Here is a 24,416-nt window from a genome sequence, read left to right as displayed (position 1 = left end):
TACTTTGAAACAGGATCTCACTGAGTTGCTGAGAGCCTCACTAAGTAGCTGAGGCTGGCTTCAAACCTGTGATCCTCCTGTCTCAGCCTCCCAAGTACTGGATTACAAACATGTGCCACCACGCCCGGCTTGATTGGTCCATTTTCAACCTCGCTTTGGAATCTCTGATCAGTCCTGACCTAGAGAAGTCAGGGTGTTGGCCTGACCCCTTACTCCAGCTTGCCTGCTTTTATCCATTATCAGGACTACTTTAGACAGACAGACAGACAGACAGACAGACAGACAGACAGACAGACAGACGAAGGAAGGAGTAAGTTGCTTTAACAAAGCAGCGTGGTGTCAGGGTGTTCCCACTAGGAAGCACACGCAGATACCTGCTTTGGGGGTCCCTGAGCCTCAGAAGTCGCAGGCCCACACAGGGCTGTGCCCTGGTCTTGCCCGGCTCCCCGGATTCCCTCTGCAGCAGAGCCCACTGCAGGCATCCTTGACACCCCAAGACGGAGACTCACGGAGGGCTTCTGTGTTCTCTGCTAGAACTCCGGGGTCTTTGTGATGAGAGGCCGAGATGGTTGCCTAGGCACCCGGCCGGGGCTGGGGCCCCAGCTCGCCCCAGGCTCACTAAGGCCTCCCCCTTCCTTCTTGTCCCACCTGCTGGGCACCGTGGGCTTCTTCATCAGTTAGACACCGAGCTGCCCAGCCCACAGTCTTCCTCTCCTCAGCCCCTCCCCTCCGCCCCCCAGAACCCAGTTCTCCCCTCTTCCCCATCCTGGCCTCTCCTTCTTTCTCAGGCCCCTCTCCCTCTCGCAGCAGCCCCCCCTGATCTCTCCCCCGCCCCCGCCCCTGCCCTCTCCTCCTCTCCCCACCTGTTGAGCTGGGGCAGCTGTATCTGGGGCTGACCATGGGGCTCGGAGGGAAAAAGGGGACCGTGACGCCTCACGCACAGAGTCCCAGCCCAAGACCCAGGAGGAGGCCTAAACCCAGCAAACAGACGAGGGTGAAAAGAAAGAAAAAGAAGAGGGACATGGAGGAGCTGAAGAAGGAGGTGGTCATGGTGAGCGCGCCCCAGCGTCGCCCTCCTCGGGCACCCCATCCACGGGAGCCCCGGGAGCCAGGGCAGCGGGCCGGCTGCAGACGGCCTCAGAAAGTACTGCACACAGCATGGGAGACGTGTGACCTATCTGGGAGGCCCAAGTTGCCGCCGTCCCCGAGCCCGCACAAGGACGCAGCTTCCTACAGAGGACACTGGGCGCCCTGGGTCCCGGGGCGCAGGAGAGAAGCCAGCATCTGCCCGGGTGTGGGGGACAGGAATATGGTGTCTTACCACCCCCTTTTCTGGAGGGACAATAAGTCCCTAAACACCACTGCCTTTTAACACCTCGCCCCAAGAGTGAGTGTTTGGGGCCAGGGCTGTCCTGGTTTCTGTAGGTTTCCTCCCCTGTGCCTGGAAATGGCCCGAGTCGCCGCCACGTCTCCCTCAATGACTCTCCTGTCCATTTAGGATGACCACAAATTAACCTTGGAAGAGCTGAGCGCCAAGTATTCTGTGGACCTAAAAATGGTGAGTAAGGGGTGGACCGGGGGAGGCGGCTGGCTTCTAGCTTTGAACCTCAAGGATGCTCCGGCAAGGCGAACTTAGAAACTGAAGCCCTGAGAGCCGTGCTTGTAATCCCCGCGCTTGGGAGGCTGAGACAGGAGGATCGCACGGGTTTGAAGTCAGCCTCAGCTACTTAGTGAGGCGCTCAGCAACTTAGTGAGACCCTGTTTCCAAATAAAGTATCAAATAGGTCTGGTTGTATAGCCCAGAGGTAGAAAAGCCCCCCCACACACACACACACCGTCTATCTTTACAGCGGGTGGCTGGATTCCCCTTTTCTGTGTTCAGTGTATGGCCACGTGTTACCCGCTGTTTTGCAGCCTTTGGAAATTTCTCTGGCGGCTCTTGAGAGTACACTGGGGAAGACAATGGTTTGGTCTTAGTCTTATGGCAAAAATCGCTTGCCCCGTGGACCTCCCAAAAGGCTCTTGTCGCCCGTGGAGCTATTCCAGGGAGTTCAGGGAGCAACTGATGGGCTTGGCAGATTCCGCTATCTGTTCCCTTGTAGGAACCCGCGCAGAGGCTGTGCACAAGACTAGAATGAGAAGCCAGGAGCTGCGTCGTTAGCTGGTGTTATTTCCCGTTTCCAAGCTGGGCAGTCGAAGCACACATGTCAGCCTGCTGCCAAATGTGTGCCAGTGAGCCGGGCGTTGGCCTCGCACGTTAGACTCAACCGCCATAAGTCGGGCGTGGTGGCTCACGCTTGTAATCCCCGCGCCTGGGAAGCTGAGACAGGAGGACCGCAGGTTTGTGGTCAGCCTCAGCAACTTGTGAGGCCCTCCGCAACTTAGCAAGATCCTGTTTCAAAATAAAGAAATAAAATCCGGCTCCGGCTGTAGCTTGGGGGTAGAATGCCTCTAGGTTCACTCTCAATACCAAAAAATAAAATAAAATAAAAATAGGACTGGAGGTATAGCTTAGAAGTAGAATGCCCCTGGGTTCAATCCCTACTACCACAATAAATAAGTAAATAATAAATAAATAAATAAATAAATAAATAAATAAAATCTTCCACAGTGCAATTTTTGTTTTTTGCGGTACTAGAAATGGAACCCAGGGGCCTTCTACCTCCAAACTACACCCCCAGCCCTATATTTTAGTCTTTTTATTTTTGAAACAGAGTCTCACTGAGTTGGGTGCAAAGGGCCTCACTAAGTAGCTGAGGCTGGATGCGAACCGCGATCCTCCTATCCCAGCCTCCCAAATGCTGGGATCACAAGCATGTACCACCACGCTCGGCTTCCACGGTACAAAATTTAAAATCCCCCAAATTTAAAATCCTGAGGCTACAAATAACAGGTGCTCCTTTGCTGTGACTCTTTTTGGGGGCATTCTACCTCCAAGTTACACCCCAGCCCTATCCTATTTTTTTAATATATGTGTGTGTGTGTGTGTGTGTGTGTGTGTGTGTGTGGTGTGTGGGTCTAGGGATGGAACCCAGAGGCAATTGACCTCCGAGCTACAACCCCTGCCCTATGTTTTACTCTTTATTTTGAAATCGGGTCTCACTGAATTGCAGAGGGCCTCACTAAGTAGCTGAGGCTGCCCGGGAACCGCGATCCTCGGGTCTCAGCCTCCCGAATGCTGGGATGACAAGCGTGCACCACCACGCCCGGCAGTCTATGTGTGTGTGTGTGTGTGTGTATATATATATATATATATATATATATATATATATATTTTTTTTTTTTTTTTTTTTTTTTGGTGGTACTGGGGTTCCTGGAAGCCCTTCTACCACCGGGCTACACTCCCAGACCTATTTTTACATATTTTTTATTTGGAAACAGGGTCTCCTAAGCCAGCGCGCGCGGCTGGCTTCGAACCTGCGCGATCCTCCTGTCTCTGCCTCCCAAGCGCGGGGATTATAAGCGTGCGCCACCACGCCCGGCCTATATTTTTTGAAACAGGGTCTCACCGAGTTGCGAGGGGCCTCACTAAGTAGCTGAGGCTGTCCGCGAACCGCGATCCTCTCTTCTCTGTGGCTCTTCTTAAAAATCTTCCCCCCTACCCGCCTTTCCCATTTCTTGTCTATACAGGGCCATAGCCCCGAAAAGGCAAAAGAAATCCTGCTTCGAGATGGACCCAATTCACTCACCCCTCCTCCCTCCACCCCGGAGTGGGTCAAGTTCTGCAAACAGCTCTTCGGTGGCTTCTCCCTCCTGCTGTGGACGGGCGCCATTCTCTGCTGCGTGGCCTACGCCATCGAGTCTTACTTCAGCAAGGAAGCTAGCAAAGACAACGTGAGCCCCTCCACCGGGCCTCAAGCCCCTGCTGGGCACCACGAGTCCTGGGCCCACATACCCAAGCGCCCGGCATTTTCTGCAGACGCCCTTGGTCCATCTGGATTCCACCAGCATTGCCCAAGAGCTCCTGGCTCAGCCCGGGGTGCCCTCCCCGTGATGGGCTCCCCAAAGGCACCTCCAAGGGCTTTACTCTTGCTCTGAATTTTAACCTTATTCCCTCTCTCCTGTCTGACTTCTCCCCCCCCCCCGCCCCCTAGCTCGTGAGCAGCCTCCTTGGGGAGGAGAATTTAGGCGCACGGGACCTAGGATTTTCTGACCCCTCACTCGCCACAGCTCAGGGCCCCTCGCCTCCAGCCCAGCCCCGAGGCTGCTGCTCCTGCGTGGAGAAGCGGCTGTGATCTCGGCAGGCTGCTTTTCTGCGCAGCAAGGATGGCAAGGACTTGCTGACGCGCCTTTGTCTCCCCTCCCAGCTCTACCTGGGCATCGTGCTGTCTGTGGTGGTCTTCGTCACCGGCTGCTTCTCCTATTTTCAGGAGGCCAAGAGTTCCAAAGTCATGGAGTCTTTCAAAAGCATGGTGCCCGAGGTAGGGCGGGTGCAGAGGAACCCGGCGAGGGCAGGTGTGAAAGGTGGGCGGCCGGTCCTCAAGCCCTCTGGGGATTAGACATCCTACCCAGAGTGAGCAGGGAAGGCTGGAGATGGGGCTGGTCACTCAATCAGGCCTTGAGCATCCCCGAGAGGGCATCACCAAGAAGTTGCCTACTCTGAAAGACACAATCTATTGGGATCTAGTGAAGAAACACCAGGCTGAAGCAACAGAGCAGGGTGGGGCACGCCTGGCACTTGGGAGGCGGAGACAGGAGGATACAGGTTGGGAAACAGTCTCCACAACTTAAGGAGAGTCTGTTGGAAAATAAAACTATATAGCCGGGCGTGGTGGCGCACGCTTGTAATCCCCGTGCTTGGGAGGCTGAGACAGGAGGATCGCGCAGGTTCAAAGCCAGCCTCAGCTACTTAGTGAGGCTCTCAGCAACTTAGTGAGACCCTGTTTCCAAATAAAATATAGGTCTGGGAGTATAGCCCGGAGGTAGGGTTCCACCCCCAGTACCACCAAAATAAATAAATAAATAAATAAATAATAGGATTCGAGGTGTAGCTCAGAGGTAGAATGCCCCTGGGGCCAGTCTCCAGTACCATAAAAGAAAAAAGAGAAAGAAAAGAGAAAGGAAGGAGAGAGAGAGAGAGAGAGAGAGAGAGAGAGAGAGAGAGAGAGAGAGAAGGAAAGAAAGAAAGAAAGAAAGAAAGAAAGAAAGAAAGAAAGAAAGGAAGGAAGGATATTTGAGAAACAACCCTGCTCCATCTTGCCGCAGCAAGCTCTGGTGATTCGAGGTGGGGAGAAGATGCAGGTTAACGTACAGGAGGTGGTGGTGGGCGACCTGGTGGAGATCAAGGGTGGAGACCGCATCCCTGCCGACCTCCGGCTCATCTCCGCACAAGGCTGTAAGGTGAGGAGCAGAAACATCTCGGGGAGGGCTGAGCACCATCTTCAGCTAGGGTAGGGAACCGGGCTCAGTTAGAGGCAGGACGGTGTGGAGAGTCCAGCCTCAAAAAGTTTCCTTGTAGCTGGGCGTGGCGGCGCACGCTTGTCATCCCAGCATTTGGGAGGCTGAGACCGGAATATCGCGGTTCGCGGACAGCCTCAGCTAATGAGTGAGGCCCTCTGCAACTCAGTGAGACCCTGCTTTAAAACAAAGAATGAAAAATAGGGCTGGGGGTGTAGCTCAGAGGTAGAATGGCCCTGGATTCCATCCCCAGCACCGCAAATAAACAAACAAACAAACAAACAAACATCCCGCCTTTCTGTCCCATTGACCTTTCCACCTGTCCTCTGTCCACTGCAGGTGGACAACTCATCCTTGACAGGGGAGTCAGAGCCCCAATCCCGCAGCTCTGATTTCACCCACGAGAACCCACTCGAGACCCGAAACATCTGCTTCTTCTCCACCAACTGCGTGGAGGGTGAGTGTCGCTTCATAAGCAGCAGGGATTCAAAAGCAGGAACCAAAACAAAGATTGCAGCAGGGCGGGGCCGTGTGGCTCACACCTGTCATCCCAGCACTCGGGAGGCTGAGACAGGAGGATCACAGGTTCGAGGACAGCCTCAGCAACTCAGTGAGGCCCTCTGCAACTCAGGGAGACCCTGTCTCAAAATAGAGAATAAAAATAGGGCTGGGGGTGTAGCTTGGAGGTAGAATGCCCCTGGGCTCCATCCCCCGTACTGCTAAATCTCTTCCTTCCCTTCCCCTTAGGAAGCCTGAGAACTCCCTGGAACTCACTTGAAACCCATTATTAATGCTTAAAAAGGAATGTTTAGGGGAAGGGATCCAAAGGGATCCGCGCAACAAAAGCTGGGCGCAAATATATTTCTGTCACACGGAACCTACTTGATGTATAACCACACTGCACCAATAATATATATATATATTTAAGAATAAATGTTTGGGCACCTAGAAATAGCTACCTCTTCATGAATCTATAAATTCATCTTATCAGACATACTATGTCAAGTGCTATAGATAATGTCTCTGGTCATCCCAGTGCTATACAGCAGCTATTACTTCTGTTTTATTTTATTTTATTTTAGTACTGGGGGTGGAATCCAGTGGCTTTCCACCTCCCGGCTACACTCCCAAACCTAGTTTGAAACAAGGTCTCACTAAGTTGCTGAGACCCTCACTAAGTAGCTGAGGCTGGCTTCGAACCTGTGCGATCCTCCCATCTTATTTAAAAGCAAAATAAATTAAGTTCCATCCCCCACAGCACAACTCAGAGGAAGAGGAGGATTGGGGCTTTTTTTTTTTTTAAGATTTAAAGAAGTTTATTAGAAAGATAGAAATACAGAAAATAGAAATACAGCTCCACCAGACTGGCATGGAGGGGTGACTTGAAATGAATACACCCAGGATTGGGGCTTTTAAGGCAGGTCTCTCTGCAAAGCTCAGATCCATCTTCTTTCTATATAGATAGGTATATTTTATTACTTGAGTCCTGGGAATTGACCCCAGGGCACTCTACCACTGAGCTATACCCCCAGCCTTTTCTCATTTTTTTTTTTGAAGATTTAAAGAAATTTATTAGAAAGATAGAAATACAGAAAAGAGAAATACAGCTCCATACCAGACTGGCATGGAGGGGTGACTCGAAATGAATACACCCTCTCATTTTTATTTAAGACAAAGTCTTGCTAAGTTGCCAAGACTAGCCTTGGACTTGAACCTTCTTCTTACCTCAGCCTCCTGAGTACCTGAGATTATATGCATGCACCTTGGTGCCCCACCGTATGTCCAATTTCATATTGGTCTTTCTGGAGATCCTAAACTCATCTAAGTAAGTGGAAGTTTAAAAAAAGAAACTAATGTCTGAGTGCCTTTGACATGCCCAACCCTGTTCTGGGCTTTCCTGAAAACTTTGAACTTTATCGTTTTGTAGGTCTTTTTAATCCAATTTTAAAGATTAAAAAGCCTAGCCAGATGTGGTACACACCTGTAATCCCAGTACTTGGCAGGCTGAGACAGGAGGATCACAGATTTGAGGACAGCCTCAGCATTTTTTTTTTTTTGGTAGGTCTGGGGATGAAACCCAGGGGCATTTGACCTCCGAGCTACACCCCCTGCCCTATTTTTTATTCTTTATTTTGAAACTGGGTCTCACTTGAGTTGCAGAGGGCCTCACTAAGTAGCTGAGGCTGTCCGTGAATTGTAATCCTCTGATCTCACCCTCCCAGATGCTGGGATGACAAGCGTGCGCCACCACGCCCGGCTCAGCCTCAGCAATTTAGTAAGACCCTCAGCAACTTAGCAAGAACACGTTTTGAAATAAAAAGGGCTGAGGGTATAGCTTGGAGGTACGATGCCCCTTGGCTCAATCTCCGATACGAGAGAAAAAGAAGAAAGAAAGAAAGAAAGAAAGAAAGAAAGAAAGAAAGAAAGAAAGAAAGAAAGAAAGAGAAAGAAAAAATGGGAGGAAAGAAAGGAAAAAAAAAGAAAGGAGAAAGAAAGCAAACTCACATCTCCAAGAGCTTAAATAACTTGTAGTCATTTAGAAAGTTGAACTTCCAACTCCAAGTCTTGCTGCTTCTAAAATAAGTGCCATTTCTAATAATACTTCCCTTTTCTGGGTGATTCTGACTGGTCCTGGCTCTGATTTTTTTTTTTTTTTTTTTTTTTTTTTTTTTTGACTGAGGATGGAACCCAGGGGCATTCTACCTCTGAGCTCCAACCCTTTTTTATTTTTTTTATTTATTTATTTATTTATTTATTTATTTATTTATTTATTTATTTATTTATTTATTTATTTATTTATTTGGTGGTACTAGGTATGGAACACAGTGGCACTCTACCTCTGAGCTACACCCCGGCCCTATTTTTTTTCTTCTTTATTTTAGTACAGAGTCTCACTAAGTTGCCGAGGCCTCACTGAACTGCAGAGGCTGTCCGCAAACCTCGATCCTCCTGTCTCAGCCTCCCAAATGTTGGGATTATAAGCGTGCGCCACCAGGCCCGGCTCAAGGAAGAATTATTTTAAGTGAAGGAACTTAAGGTGCAGGTGAGCTGAGCAGGGCCTGGGCCAGCACAGAAGCAGGTGCTATGGTCCACGCTCCCCAGCAGAGGGCAGAGCAGCTCCAGCCCGCAAAGCTGCATGGGGCTCCAGTCCCCGGGCTTCCCAGCCTATGATGTTTGGGGCCTGAGAATTCTGGATATGGGGTAAGAAAAGAGCTGCCCTGCTCGTACAGGACGGTCTGCAGCCCCTGACTTCCACCCACTAGGTGCCAGGCATCCCCTCCCACCCCGGAGAGACAACCACAGTGTCTCCACACACCACCCAGTCTCCCGGAAGGCACACTTCTCCCAGCTGAAAGCTACCTGGTACCCGGGTGTGGTGGTGCATGCTTGTAATCCCAGCATTCAGGAGGCTGAGACCGGAGGATCGCAGTTCACTGCCAGCCTCAGCTACTTAGTGAGGCCCTTTGCAACTCAGTGAGACCCTGTTTCAAAATAAAGAATAAAAAAATAGGGCTGGGGGTATAGGTCAGAGGTAGAATGGCCCTGGGTTCCATCCCCAGTACCACAAGAAAGAAAAACAGACAGACAGACAGACAGACAGACAGACACCTGGTAGAGCTAGGTGCATTAGCCTGTAATCATAGTACTTGGGAGGCTGAGGCAGGAGGATCACAGGACGGCCTCAACAAGGAATGACATGCTCATCAACCTAGTGGGACCCTTGTTTTTGTTTTTTGTTTTTTGGTTTTTTGTGGTACTGGAGATGAAACCCAAGGGCATTCTACCTCCAAGCTACACCCCCAGCCCTATTGTGTGTGTGTGTGTGTGTGTGTGTGTGTGTGTGTGTGTGTGTGTTACTGGGAATGGAACACTTCTACCTCCGGGCTACACTCCCAGACTTATTTTATATTTTATTTGGAAACAGGGTCTCTTAAGCCAGCAAGAACTCGCGTGATCCTCCTGTCTCCGCTTCCCGAGCGCGGGGATTACAAGCGTGCGCCACCACGTCTGGCATTTATTCTTTGTTTTGAAACAGGGTCTCACTGAGTTGCAAAGGGCCTCACTAAGTAGCTGAAGCTGTCCGTGAACCGCGATCCTCTGGTCTCAGCGTCTCGGATACTGGGATTACAAGCCTGCTGCGCCACCACGCCGGGCTGCTATATAGATATGTTTTTTAATTACCCAGAAACTTCCCAGGGATTTAGGAGCCCGGTGTCAGATGCTCCTGCTACTGGGGAAATTGCAAAGGTCTTAGGAGCCAGGGTCGAAACCAGATCTAAGACAGCGCCCTGGGCCTCCTCCCTCCTCCACAGGTTCTGCTCTGGGCATCGTGATCGCGACGGGGGACTCCACAGTGATGGGCAGGATCGCCTCTCTGACCTCGGGGCTGTCTGTCGGCAAGACCCCCATTGCCGCGGAGATAGAGCATTTCATCCACATTATCACCATGGTGGCCGTCTTCCTGGGGATCACCTTCTTTGGGCTCTCGCTCTTCCTGGGCTACGGCTGGCTGCAGGCCGTCATCTTCCTCATCGGCATCATCGTGGCGAACGTGCCCGAGGGGCTTCTGGCCACAGTCACTGTGAGTGCACAGGGACGCAGGACCTGCTGGCAGGGAGCAGGGTCTCTGCCTTTGGGGGTGTCAGGAGTGGGTCCGCTCCCGAGGTTACACGGACTTCCTCCCCCATGTGTTCTGAGGCTCGCTCCTTCTCGCTGAAGGGGAGTGTGACAGAGAAAGCTACGTTAGCCTCCACGTCACCAGGAGCAAGTTCCAGGCCTGGGCGGACTTGCCCAAATCATGTTAGTAGAGATGAGAGTTGCAGAGCCCCATTGGAAATACTCTGAAGGTCACGTAAATTCCACCCCTGAATGAGGCTCGGTGCCCTCTCTAAGTCCAGGGGAAGCTGGGCGTGGTGCCACCCATTTGACAACCCAGTGCTTGGGAGGCTGAGACAAGAGGATCGCAGGTTTGAGGACAGCTTCAGCAAGTAGTGAGGCTCATCAACCTAGCAAGAACCCCCCCTTCAGAATAAAAATAATATAGGGCTGGGGATGTGACTGGGAGGTAGAATGCCGCTGGGTTCAGCCCCCAGTACCGCAAAAATAAATAAATAAATAAATAAATAAATAAATAAATAAATAAATAAATAAAAATAGCCAGGTAGGAAGACAGCATAGGCAGGGGGAATTTTAAGGGTCTCTTTTTTGTGGGTCTGGGGATGGAACCCAGGGGCATTCGACCTCCAAGCTACACCCGGCAGGGGGGAATTAAGATGACCAACGTTCCCGAGCCCACGGCGGGGCGTCTATCTCTGTCCCCTCCTCTCCCCTGCGGCGGCCCCAGGTGTGCCTGACCCTGACCGCCAAGCGCATGGCGCGCAAGAACTGCCTGGTGAAGAACCTGGAGGCGGTGGAGACGCTGGGCTCCACGTCCACCATCTGCTCCGACAAGACGGGCACCCTCACCCAGAACCGCATGACCGTCGCCCACTTGTGGTTCGACAGGAAGGTGTACGAGGCCGACACCAGCGAAGGGCAGACTGGTGAGCAGTGCTGGTGGTGGGCGGCGCCGGAGGCTCTGGGCTGCAGGGCTGGGCCGGGCGTGGGGGCTGGGGTCAGCACCGCGGATGTCCCCTGGGTGCCAGAGGACGCGCTGCCCCTGCCTACGCTCCCCCCCACTCACAGGTCTCCGGCTTTTTTCTCCCCAGGGAAGCCGTTTGCCAAGGGCTCCGATACCTGGTTTCTCCTGGCCCAGATCGCTGGCCTCTGCAACAGGGCTGATTTCAAAGCTCACCAGGAAGCCCTGCCTATAGCTAAGGTGTCAGGTCTGAGGGGGGAAGAGGGACCTGAGGGTCCAGCGTGCCACTGGCCCTCTCCCCAGAAAACCCTCTCCTGGCGCTCCACGACCTGCGCGCAGGAGCCTCCCGACCCCCGCGTCCGCCTCTGCCCCTCTCCCGGGGCCACGGGTGAGCCCCCGGCCCAGGTGGGTTCCCGGGGGTCACTCTGCAAACCCTCCTGCAGCGGGAAACAACAGGCGATGCCTCCGAGTCGGCCCTCCTCAAGTTCATCGAGCAGACGTACAGCTCCGTGAAGCAGATGAGGGAGAAGAGCCCCAAGGTGGCAGAGATTCCCTTCAATTCTACCAACAAGTACCAGGTACAGAACCAGCCAGGCAGGGGAACGGCGGGCATGGGAGCTTCACCGTCACCTGCACTGCCCTGGAAGCAGTGGGGCCCGCGACCCAAACAAGAGGGAGGCTCCGGCCAGGCACAGCCCAGGGCTTGAGAGGCGGAGGCAGGAGGCTCGCAGGTTAGAGGCCAGCCTGGGTAACCTAGCAAGACCTTTTCCAAATAAAAAGTAAAAAGGCTGGGGTGTAGCTCGGAAGTGGAGTGCTCCTAGGTTCAATCCCTCTAATACCACCAAAAATAATTGTGTGTGTGTGTGTTTGCGGTGCTGGGAATGGGACCCAGGGGCATTCTACCTCCGAGCTATACCCCCAGTCCTATTTTTTATTCTTTATTTTGAAACAGGGTCTCACTGAGTTGCAAAGGGCCTCGCTAAGTAGCTGAGGCTAGCCACGAACCGCAATCCTCCGGTCTCAGCCTCCCAAATGGCTGGGATTACAAGTGTGCGCCACCACCCCCGGCTTCAATACAGATTTTTGAAAACCCGGTTACCTATGTTTTTATATTGAACACTGAGCAGTAAGAGTTAAAAAGATCCAAACTTCCTGTCTCAACTAGTTTTTTTTTTTTTTTTTTTTTACGCCAGTGTAATAGAATAGTCTCCCAGGCCCAAACGGCAAACTTTATTTATTTTTTTTCTCTAATGTTTCGTGGCCTCAGTAACCAGACAGGAATTTGTGGTTTAGCAAAGCCCTGGTAAAAGCCCTTGAGAAGAGTAAGGTGCCTCGTCCCCGGTCCATTGTGATTCAAAATAAAAACAAAACATAGTCACACACTGCTGAAACGTCCAATAAACAGCAATATTCCCCCAAATGAATATGTTACCCTCAGCCAGGCGTGACAGCCCACGCTTGTAATCCAAGTCCTTGGGGGGCCTGGATGGGAGGGTCGCAGGTTGGAGGGCAGCCTCCGCAGAGAAATTGAGACCCTATTTCAAAATAAAAATAAGCCGCGCGTGGTGGCGCACGCTTGTAATCCCAGCATTTGGAGGCTAGTGCTCTACCACTAGGCCACATCCTCAGCTCTTTTTATTTTTATTATTAGTATTATTATTATTTGTGATACCAGGGATTGAACCCAGAGGTGTTCTACCTCTGAGCTACACCCCCAACTCCCCCCCCTTTTTTCAGTACTGGGGATGGAACCCAGGGACATTCTACCTCCAAGATATACCCCCAGCCCTATTTTTTATTCTTTATTTTGAAACAGGTCTCACTGAGTTGCAGCGAACCTCACTAAGTAGCTGAGGCTTTCTGCTAACCGTGATCCTCCTGTCTCAGCCTCCCAAATGCTGGGATTACAAGCGTGTGCCACCACGCCCGGCTTTTTTTATTTTTAACAGGATTTCACTAAGGTGCTGAGCCTGGCCTCCAACCCACAATCTCCCAAGTACTGAGATTACAGGCGTGCACCGCACCTGGATCTTTTCATTATCTTAAGAGACGAGGTCTTGCTAAATTGCTCAGCTGGTCTGGAACGTTAAATCTCCAGCCTCAGCCTCCAAATCACTGAAATGACAGGCTGGGAGTATTTTTATAACTATCTCTCCTGAAAAACCTGTTGAGGTAGTCAGGGCAGGACTTTCCACGTTTTCTAGAAGAGCCGACGCTTGGCAGTTTTTGGTGGATTGAGGTCACAAGCTCAGAAGGCACTGGTGCTGGGTCCTAGAACGCAGGGCTCTGGACCCCTCAGGTGGTTTCGCCTGCCCACTGGGCTGTGTTTCTTTGGCAGCCCCACTTCTGATACCCTCAAGGGAACGGGAAGGTGGGGATGGGACCCCCAGAGAGCCGGCCGCGAAGATAACAGAGATGTGTCTGCAAATACAGCCAGCCTGGGGTTCTCTGCAAAGGGCAGCTGGACTCACTCAACCCTGAGTCCAATTTGACCAGAGCGAGAGGGTCAAAGGAAAGTGGGGTGCCACAGAGGACACCCGTCTTTTCTACCTTCTAAACCTTTACTTGTCATCCCAGCATTTGAGAAGCTAAGACAGGAGGATCGCGGTTCGCGGCCAGCCTCAGCTACTTAGTGAGGCCCTTTGCAACTCAGTGAGACCCTGTTTCAAAATAAAGGATAAAAAAATAGGGCTGGGGGTGAGTTTGGAGGTAGAATGCCCCTGGGCTCCACCCCCAGTACTGCAAAATAAACAAATAAATAAACTAAAAAAATAGGACTGGGGTATAACTCAGAGATATAATCCCCCTGGGTTCCATCCCCAGTATCGAAAAAATAAATAAATAAAACAAAATATAAAATAGGGCTGGGGGTGTAGCCTAGAGGTGGAATGCCCCTGGGTTCTATCCCCAGTACCACAAAAAAAAATAATAATAATAAAATAAAATAAAAAATAAAATAGGGTTGGGAGTATAGTTCAAAGGTAGAACCCGTGGGTTCCGTCCCCAGTACAAACAAAAGAAAACTAAGCAAGACCCCCAAGGCCCCCTTCGGTATCTGCTGTCCCCTGGGGTCCTCCCCTCATCGATGCCGCCTCTCCTCTCCCCAGCTGTCCATCCACTACTTCGAGAACAGACCCCAGGCCCACGTGCTGATGATGAAGGGGGCCCCGGAGCGGATCCTGGAGTTCTGCTCGACTGTCTTGGTGGATGGACAGGAGCTCCCGATGGACGAGGAAATGAAGGAAGCCTTCCAGAACGCCTACTTAGAGCTGGGCGGCCTGGGGGAGCGCGTGCTAGGTGAGGCGCCCGGAGACCGTGGCGTCCCGGTTAGTGGGGCGCTGGGCCTAGGATGCTGGGGAGCATGGGACGGGGGCACAAACGAGTGAGTTCTGACCCCTCTTCCTGCCTGACTGTAGGATTCTGCTTCTCCAACCTGCCCAGCTCCTTCTCCAAGGGCTTCCAGTTCAACACGGACGAAATCAACTTCCCCATGGACAACCTGTGCTTCGTGGGTCTCATCTCCATGATCGACCCTCCTCGCGCTGCCGTGCCCGACGCGGTCAGCAAGTGTCGCAGTGCCGGGATTAAGGTACATGGCCCTCTCACGAAGCTGAGCAGAGGCCCCCGGGGCTTCAAATTAAAAAAAAAAAAAAAAAAAAAACAGCCAGGTGTGGCTCAGACAAGAGTATTGCAGGCTCAAGGCCAGCCTCAGCAACTTAGCAAGACCTTGTTTCAAAATAAAAAACAGCCGTATGTGGTGGCGCACGCTTGTGATCCCAGCATTTGGGAGGCTGAGACCAGAGGTTCACGGTTTGCAGACAGCCTCAGCTACTTAGTGAGGCCCTCTGCAACTCAGTGAGACCCTGTTTCAAGAATAAAGAATTAAAAAAAAATAGGGCTGGGGGTGGCCAGGCATGGTGGCGCACGCTTGTAATCTCCGTGCTTGGGAGATGGAGACAGAAGGATTGCGCAGGTTTGAAGCCAGCCGCCCTGTCTTAAGAGAACCTGTTTCCAAATAAAAATATAAAAATAGGTCTGGGAGTGTAGCCCAGAGGTAGAAGGGTTTCCAGGAACCCCAGTACCACCAAAATAATAAAATAAAATAAAATAAAATAAAATAGGGCTGGGGGTGTGGCTTGGAGGTAGAATGCCCCCGGGTTCCATCCCCAGGATGCAAAAAATAAAAATAAATAAATGAAAATAACCAAATGCTAGGGAATCCCGAGCTGGGGCGCCCAGCTTTGGGGAGGACCAGGACGGGTGAGGCACCAGGCAGCCAAGATGATCTGGTACTGGAGTGGGGTGTGCCGTGGGGCCCAGAGGGGGCATGAGGACCCAGAGGGCCTGGCTGGAGGACCCAGAGGGCTGCAGGAGGGGGAAGAGGCCGGGGGTCGGCGCAGATGCCCTTGGTTGCCACCTGAGCATGGCCTGAGCAGCTCAGTGAGGTCCTGAGTGCCACGACACACCAGCCTGGCTGGCCTGGTCCTGAGCAGTGGAGACCCCAGCGGCCTCCTGTGCTTTTGGGTCTGGTGGTCCTGGCTCCCTCCCAAGGGTCAGAGTCACAGAGACAAGGGCTCTGACATGTGTGGCAAGTTCTGGGAGTGAGGTACGATAACCCTTGTCGAAGGACACATGGCGGGGATCCAGGGCTTCTCTGAAGGTGGCGCTCTCTCCTCCTCCGCACCCCAGGTGATCATGGTGACCGGGGACCACCCCATCACAGCTAAGGCCATTGCCAAAGGCGTGGGCATCATCTCAGAAAACAACGAGACGGTGGAAGACATTGCTGCCCGGCTCAAGATCCCTGCCAGCGAGGTGGACACCAGGTGAGAGCCCTGAAGAGCCAGGTCTGCGGCTCCCTGCCACCTCCAGCCGGCCCACGGGTTCCACTCACGGGTGTGCCCAGGCCCGGGGTGGGGGTGGGGTTTGCAGAGTGCAAAGGAGAATGTAATAGGGAAATAGCCAATAAGAGAAGAGGAGAAGGGGGGAAGGACAAGGGGGAGGAGGGGGAGGAGGGGGAGTAGGAGGAGAAAGGAAAGAGGAGGGAGAAAGGGAGGGGAAGGAGAAGGAGGGGAGGAGGGGGATGAAGAGGAGGCAAAGTAGGAGGAGAAAGGGAGGAGGGAGAGGAGGAAGGAAAGAAGGAGGAGGGGGAAGAGGAGAAAGAGGAGGAGAAGGGAGAGGAGAAAGAGGAGGAAAGGGAGGAGGAGGAGGGGAGAAGGAAGGAGAGGAGGAGGGACAGGGGGAGGAGGAGGGACAGGAAGGGGAGGAGAAGGAAAAGGTGGATGAGGAGGAGGAGAGGGAGGAGGGGGAGGAGGAGGAGGGAGGAAGGAGTGGTTAGCATGGGAGAGGGGTGGGCAGGCCCCAGGAACTTCTCACCCAGGTCCGCTGGGCGGCCCAGGCCCAGGCCCAGGCCCAGGGACTCGGCCCCAGCCGGAAGGGCCTCCTGAGATGGTCTCCCTCAGGACGGTCACCGCCATCGTGGTGCATGGGTCGGAGCTGAAGGAAATGAGCTCGCAGCAGCTGGACCAGGTTCTCCAGAACCACACGGAGATCGTGTTCGCCCGGACCTCACCTCAGCAGAAGCTCATCATCGTGGAGGGCTGTCAGAGGCTGGTGAGGGAGGCTGGTGAGGGAGGCCAAGGCCGGAGCTGGCGGGAGCCGGCAGGGTGTGCGAGACCCCAGAAGACACTCCCTAGGCTACTCCACTGCCAACCCTCACGTGGCCTGTGGTTTGGGGCTCTGCGGGTTGAAGGACCTCAGGGGACAGGAAAGAAGGGTCACAAATCCTAATTCAAGCCTGATTAGATCAAGAAATGAGATTCTCTGGCTGGGTGTGGTGGCGCACGCTTGTAATCCCAGCATTCGGGAGGCTGAGACAGGTTTCTGGACAGCCTCAGCTACTTAGTGAGGCCCTCTGCAACTCAATGAGACCCGATTTCCAAATAAAGAATAGCTCGGAGGTAGAATGACCCTGGCTTCCATCCCCACTATGGAAAGAAAGGAAGGAAGGAAGGAAGGAAGGAAGGAAGGAAGGAAGGAAGGAAGGAAGGAAGGGGAAAGAAAGAAGGAAGGAAGGAAGGAAGGAAGGAAGGAAGGAAGGAAGGAAGGAAGGAAGGAACAGACCTCAATCCCAGCACATGAAAGAAAGAAAGAAAGAAAGAAAGAAAGAAAGAAAGAAAGACCGACAAATCCCAGCTCCATGGGAGGCCGAGGCAGGAGGATCTTGAGCTGATGGAATCAAAGCACTCTTTGGAGCTGGTCGTAATAGCCCCAGTGTCTTGGGTTTTCACTCCCTCCATGTGGAATCCCCCAGGGCGCCATCGTGGCGGTGACGGGCGATGGGGTGAATGACTCCCCGGCGCTGAAGAAGGCGGACATCGGCATCGCCATGGGCATCACCGGCTCCGACGTCTCCAAGCAGGCGGCCGACATGATTCTGCTGGACGACAACTTTGCCTCCATCGTCACCGGAGTGGAAGAGGGTGAGGCTGGGCGCCGGGTGGTGCTGGTGGGTGAACACACCCCTCGCTCCTTGGTCCATCCAACTACCACGACGCCAGACGGTCGGCATTTGCCAGGGGGACTGGGTCGCGCCAGTGCAGCTCAGCATCTGACTTGGCTGCGTGCACCCACGTTGTGTGCCCCTGTTCCCAGGGGGGTCTGAAGAGGAGGCCCATGTGTGCACAGCAGCACCCAGAGCTCTGTGTCCCTTCTCTCTGCCTCCTGCTCAGAGGTATCTTACTAAAACAGGACAATAGCCGGCGTGGTGGCTCACACTTGTAATCCCAGCATCCAGGAGGCTGAGACTGGAGGATGACGGTTCGCAGACAGCCTCAGCTACTTAGGCCCTTCGCAATTCAGTGAGACCCTGTTTCCAAATAAAGAATAAAAAATAGGGCTGGGGTATGGCTTGGAGATAGAATGCCTCTGGGTTCCTTCCCCCATACCACAAATAAATAAGTAAATAAATAAGACAAGACAATCCCCAGGTGTGGTGGTGTAATCCCAGTGGTTGGGAGGCTAAGACAGGAGGACTGCAGGTTCAATGCCAGACTTAGCAACTTAGTGAGACCCTCAGCAACTTAGCAAAGACTCCGTCTAAAAATAAAAATAGCCAGGCGTGGTGGTGCACGCTTGTCATCCCAGCATCTGGGAGGCTGAGACAGGAGGATCGCGGTTTGCAGACAGCCTCAGCTACTTAGTGAGGCCTTTCGCAATTCAGTGAGACCCTGTTTCAAAATAAAAAATAAAAAAAAAATAGGGCTGGGGTATGTAATTCGGAGGTAAAATGAGCCTGGGTTCCATCCCCAGTATTGCAAAAAATTCAATAAGTAAATAAATAAATAAATTTTTAAAAATAGGGCGGGGATGTAGCTCAGAAATAGAATGCCCCTGGGTTCAATTTCCTGCACCAAAGCCAGGCGTGGTGGCGCACGCTTGTAATCCCCGCACTTGGGAGGCTGAGACAGGAGGATCGCACAGGTTCGAAGCCAGCCTCAGCTACTTTGTGAGGCTCTCAGCAACTTAGTGAGACCCTGTTTCCAAATAAAATATAAAAAAGGTCTGAGAGTATAGCCCGGAGGTAGAAAGCCTCTGGGTTTCATCCTCAGTACCACCACCACACACACACACAAAAATCCTGTATCAAAAAAAAAAAACACACACACAACAATCCACGCAATACTAATGTTCACCTTTAAGCCTCACGTGAGCAGCTCTCAGAGAGAGACCGGGGTGTCCAAGGTCACAAGCTGGTGGTGGCAGAAAATGAGACTCAAACCCCGGCCGGGCTCAGGCCCCGCTCTTTCCACTCCATCTCGTAAAGCTTTTAATACAGCCATTCTCAGCCACGTCAGGATTAAGTAGGCCCAGCCCTGCTTCATTTCCAGAGATCAGGTAACACGGCCTGTTGGATCCAAGAACAAGTAGTACGCACAGCACCGTGACAGCCACAGCTGGGCGCATGCTCACAGTCTAGAAACGGGCAGCCAGGATGCTGACTCTGGCTGGAGCGGTCTCCGTGCAGGGGCTGCTGTGTGCGCGGGGGGTGGAGACGCCATCCTTTCCAGACTCTCGCTCACGGGGCTTGACCGCCCTCCCCCAGGCCGCCTGATCTTTGACAACCTGAAGAAATCCATCGCGTACACCCTGACCAGCAACATCCCGGAGATCACCCCGTTCCTGCTCTTCATCATCTTCAGCATCCCCCTGCCTCTGGGTACCATCACCATCCTCTGCATCGACCTGGGCACAGACATGGTGAGCCCCGGCTGGGTCCGGCCCGTGCGCCCGGGCCACAGAGCAGGTGCTTCCTTCTGGACTGTGTGGTCTGCCGTTTCTGCCCTCCAGGTCCCCGCCATCTCCTTGGCTTACGAGTCAGCCGAAAGTGACATCATGAAGAGACTCCCACGGAACCCAAAGATGGACAACCTGGTGAACCACCGCCTCATCAGCATGGCCTACGGGCAGATTGGTGAGCCGCGGAGCGGGGCAAAGCGTGCCAGCAGGCCCGGGACACAAACGCCTTTGCCCTCCGGCCTGCCCTGACCTTACAGTCCAGTAGAAAAAGAATAAATAGATATGGAGTTAGCCAGGTGTGGTGGCTCACACCTTTAACCCCAGCATTGGGGAGGCTGAGACAGGAGGATCGCCGTTTGCAGCCAGCCTCAGCTACTTAGTGAGGTCCTTTGCAACTCAGTGAGACCCTGTTTCACAATAAAGACTAAAAAATAGGCCTGCGGGTGAAGCTCGGAAGTAGAATGCCCCTGGGTTCCATCCCTAGTACCACAAAAACAAACAATAACAATAACAAAAAAAAAAAACCTGTGGAGTTCTGTGCATCCCAGGCACTAAGCAATCCTGAGGACAGCCAGGGTCTGGGGAGGAAACAGAATTAAGCTTGGTATTGTAGAGCAGTGCTTAGACTGGTAAGGATGTGGTCGAGTGCAGGGTCCAGCAGAGAGGTGTGCTTGCCGGGAGGAGTAGGTAGACCAGTTGGCAGTTTGGCACTCTTAGTCCTGATTCAGGAAGGACTAGAAAACAAAGCCGGGGTAGCACTGATAGTGGGACCAGCCTGAAAAGACTCAAGTGTCATTAGAAGCTTTGCTCTCCTGGGCCTCTCATGCTTGGGGAGGCTGAGACAAGAGGATCACAGGTTTGAGGCCAGCCCCGGCATTTTAACAAGGCAGACCCTCTGCAACTTGCTGCAAGATCCCGTTTTAATATAAAGAACCAAATATGGCTGAGGGAAGCCAGGCGTGGTTTCTTATAAGCTCACGCTTGTAATCCAGTATTTGGGAGGCAGAGACAGGAGGATCTCGGTTCGCAGACAGCCTCAGCTACTTGGTGAGGCCCTTTGCAACTCAGTGAGGCCCTGTTTCAAAATAAAGAATTAAAAAATAGGGCTTAGGGTGTAACTCAAAGGTAGAATTCCCCTGGGTTCCATCCCTAGCACCCCCCCCAAAAAAAAAGAAGAAAAAAATAGAGCTGAGGGTGTAGTTCAGAGGTAGAATGCCCCTGGGTTCTATCCCCAGTACCACAAAAATAAATAAATAAATAAATAAATAAATAAATAAATAAATAAATAATAGGGCTAAATAAGCCGGGCGTGGTGGTGCACACTTGTAGTCCCAATACTTGGGAGGCTGAGAAAGGAGGATTGCAGTTCAAGGCCAGCCTTAGCTACTTGGTGAGGCCCTTTTCAACTCAGTGAGACCCTGTTTCAAAGTAAAGAATTAAAAAATAGGGCTGGGGGGTGTAACTCAAAGTTCCATCCCTAGTACCCCCCAAAAAAAATAAGAAGAAAAAATAGAGCTGAGGGTGTAGTTCAGAGGTAGAATGCCCCTGGGTTCTGTCTCCAGTATGAAAGAAAGAAAAGGAAGGAAGGAAAAAGAGGAGGAAGGAAGCAAGCAAGGAAGGAAGGAAAGAAAGAAAGAAAAAGAGAAAGAAAAAGGGAGGAAGGCCCTGTTTCAAAATAAAGGTTAACAGAGCCAGGAGTGTAGCTTGGAAGTAGAACGTCCCTGGGTCAATCCCCAGTACCACACACACACACCACACACACACACACACACAGTTCCTGCAGTTCAGTGATTTCTGGTGTGCGTTTAGACGCGAGCACCAGGGTTTGCAGCAAGCCACGGGAGGTGATGGGCCTGGATGTCTGGCGCCTGGGCCTTCCTTCAGCTGCACAGACGCTCCGGGCGGGTCCCCAGGCCCACGCCTCTGGGCAGGCGGCATCCTGAGGGCCTTGCTCTCTGCAGGCATGATCCAGGCCTTGGCCGGGTTCTTCACTTACTTTGTGATCCTCGCTGAGAACGGCTTCAGGCCTTTGGATCTGCCGGGAATCCGCCTAGACTGGGACAATAGACTCTTAAACGACCTGGAGGACAGCTATGGACAGCAGTGGGTGAGTGCCGGGGAGGGGTCAGGACGGCGGGAGGAGGCTGGCCCACCAGCTCCACTCTCACCTGGGGGCAGTGGCCTCCTCTCTGCTCGCCCCAGCTGGCTGCTGGACAGCCTCCGGCCCTTCCTGTCCCCTCCTGTTCCCTCTTCCTTGTCTCATTAACTTTTCTGGACTGAATTCTATGTCTCGAGGTTTTAACCGTGACCACCAGAAAAATGGAGACTGAGTCATCTATTTTTTTCCCCTCCAGTACTGCGGATGGAACCCAGGGGCATTCTACCTCCGAGCCACACCCCCAGCCCTGTTTTTTGATTCTTTACTTTGAAACAGGGTCTCCCTGAGTTGCAGAGGGCCTCACTAAGTATCTGAAGCTGGCCATGAACCGCTATCCTCCGGTCTCAGCCTCCCAAATGCTGGGATTACAACCGTGTGCCACCACGCCCGGCTTGTAATTGTATTTTGAAACAGGGTCTTGCTAGGCAGTGGTGGCCTCGAAGCAGAGCCCTGGGGGGGCCTTGGGGTCACCTCAGCCTCCTGGTGCCCTTGTCCTCTCTGCCCCGCAGACCTACGAGCAGCGGAAGGTGGTGGAGTTCACCTGCCACACGGCCTTCTTCGTCAGTATCGTGGTGGTCCAGTGGGCCGACCTCATCATCTGCAAGACCCGCCGCAACTCGGTGTTCCAGCAGGGCATGAAGTGAGCGCCAGCCTCCAGCCCCCCGAGGAGGCAGGCCCTTCCCTGCCACCCTTGCCCTCCTGCAATCAACCCTCCTTCTTCCCAGAAACAAGGTCCTAATATTTGGGATCCTAGAGGAGACCCTGCTGGCGGCTTTCCTGTCCTACACGCCGGGAATGGACAAGGCCCTGCGGATGTACCCACTGAAGTGAGTGAGGGGGGTTCCAGCAGGGGGCTTCTCCTAGCATAGGAGAAAATCGGGGTGCGAGTACCTGAGCGGGATCAGCACAGCTAGGGCTGCCTGGACAAGCAGGGCAGCACTCGGTGACTTAAGGAGGGTGTTTCTGGGCATAGAGGCCCATGCCTATAATCCCTGTACTTTGGGAGGCTGAGACTGCAGGGTCACAGTTGGAGGTGAGCCTCAGCATCTTAAGCTCTCAACAACTTACACCCTACTTCAAAATAAAAAAAATAAGCCAGGCCTGGTGGCGCACACTTGTCATCCCACCATTCGGGAGGCTGAGACAGGAGGGTCAAAGGTTTTCAGCCAGCCCCAGCTACTTAGTGAGACCCTTTGCGGCACAGTGAGACCCTGTTTCAAAATAAAGAATAAAAAATATGGCTGAGGGTTAGCTCGGAGGTCGAATGCCCCTGGGTTCCATCCCCAGTACTGAGAAAGAAAGAAAGAAAGAAAGAAAGAAAGAAAGAAAGAAAGAAAGAAAGAAAGAAAGAAAGAGAAAAGAAAAAGAAAAGCCAGGCATAGTGGCACATGATTTTAATCCCAGTACATGAGAGGCTGAAGCAGGAGGTTCACAGGTTTGAGACCAGCCTCAGCCACTTAGTGAGACGGTTTAAACATAAAAACTAAAATTGGGCTGAGGGTGTAGCTCAGAAATAGAATGCCCCAGGTTCAATCCCTAGAAGAAGGAAGGAAGGAAAGAAATAAAGGAAGGAAGGAAGGAAGGAAGGAAAAGAAAGAAAGAAAGAAAGAAAGAAAGAAAGAAAGAAAGAAAGAAAGAAAGAAAGAAAGAAAGAGAGAGGCTGGGGGTGTAGCTCGGAGGTAGAATGCTTCTGGGTTCAATTTCCAGTAAAACACACACACACACACACACACACACACACACACACACACACACAGAGTCAGTAGTTCTGGTAGCTCTTTTTTGGAAAGAGAAAGAGTGGCTGGGGGTGTAGCTCAGAGGTAGAATGTCTATAGGTTTGATCCTCAGTATGGAATATCTAGATATAGCTTTTATATTGAACCCAGGGGCAGTCTACTTCTGAGCTACACCCTCAGCCCTATTTTATTTTTATCCTAAAATAGGGTCTCAGTAGGTTGATAAGAGTCTCACTCCTTGCTGAGGCCGTCCTCAAACCTGTGATCCTCCTTTCTCAGCCTCCCGAGTACTGGGATTACAAGTGTGTGCCACCACACCCAGCCAAAAATAATTTTCTTACAAGAGTCATTTGGACTCTGATAAGTAAATCTCACTTGCAAATGCAGTGGGCTTGCTGGGGTGTCACCCGGTGGGATCTTCTGCTAGGATGGGGTGTGGCACAGTGGTGCATGGAGACACATTTCTTGAGGCTTTATCTTTGTTGTGTTGTTTGTGGCACTGGGGGTGGAACCCAGAGGCTTTTGTACCTCCGGGCTACGCTCCCAGACCTATTTTATACTTTATTTGGAAACAGAGCCTCACTAAGTAGCTGAAGCTGGCTTCGAACCTGCGCATCCTCCTGTCTCAGCCTCCCAAAAGCTGGGATTACAAAGGTGCGCCACCACGCCCGGCAAGCCCCTGGGTTCACTGTCCAGTATCAATAAAGAAAAAGAAGGGGGTGACACACGGCATTCATCTCCGCAGACCAGCCCGGGCGCGGTCTCAGCGGGAGGGCGTGGTCCCTGCCCGCTGCCACCCAGGGTCTGAGTCTTGGCGCTGACGGCCCTTGCCCTCCACAGGATAGCCTGGTGGTTTTGTGCGGTCCCCTACAGCGTCCTCATCTTCATCTATGACGAAGTCCGGAAAATGATCATCCGTAATAGGCCAAATGGTGAGGCTCTCCGGGCCCTGCTCTGGCTGGGGGTCACCGCGCCCCCCCCCAACTCTCCCCGCCGGCCGGGACCTCCCTGCTCCCAGACATCACTGTGCCTGGCCCCTGGCCCTGCACCCGCTCAGTTCCACCACCTGGTTCCCCCCCAGGGCTTTCCCCCTTTTCCCAGCAGCCCTTGCAGACCCCACCCCCACAAGCTGCCTTCCCCCCAGGCCACTGTGTCTCTTCTTCCCCGCAGGTTGGGTGGAGAAGGAGACATACTACTAGCCCCAGCTGAGGAAGAGACCACAGACCTCTGAGAGCACATGAGCTGGGGC

The 24,416-nt window shown here is 52.7% G+C and overlaps 1 protein-coding gene across 1 annotated transcript; it reads left to right on the top strand.

Annotated features, from left to right (window-relative positions):
- Positions 1–898: 898 nt before the first annotated feature.
- Positions 899–24,366, top strand: ATP1A4 (ATPase Na+/K+ transporting subunit alpha 4; the record flags this gene model as incomplete). Its single annotated transcript, XM_080693246.1, has 22 exons — positions 899–1,051; positions 1,499–1,558; positions 3,631–3,834; positions 4,308–4,421; positions 5,206–5,340; positions 5,737–5,854; positions 9,711–9,979; positions 10,742–10,940; positions 11,106–11,215; positions 11,419–11,553; positions 14,083–14,272; positions 14,392–14,564; positions 15,665–15,801; positions 16,438–16,588; positions 17,289–17,457; positions 19,080–19,234; positions 19,325–19,448; positions 21,235–21,380; positions 21,941–22,071; positions 22,157–22,258; positions 24,008–24,099; positions 24,338–24,366. 22 exons carry the CDS (start codon positions 899–901, stop codon positions 24,364–24,366), a joined length of 3,096 nt encoding a protein of 1,031 aa, XP_080549372.1.
- Between the last annotated feature and the right edge of the window lie 50 nt (positions 24,367–24,416).

This window comes from Muscardinus avellanarius (assembly GCF_963383645.1).
Source record: "Muscardinus avellanarius genome assembly, chromosome: 3".
In the NCBI taxonomy this organism is placed as follows: domain Eukaryota; kingdom Metazoa; phylum Chordata; class Mammalia; order Rodentia; family Gliridae; genus Muscardinus; species Muscardinus avellanarius.
The sequence above is the reverse complement of the archived record's forward strand: the minus strand, read 5'-3'. Positions and strand labels throughout refer to the sequence as shown.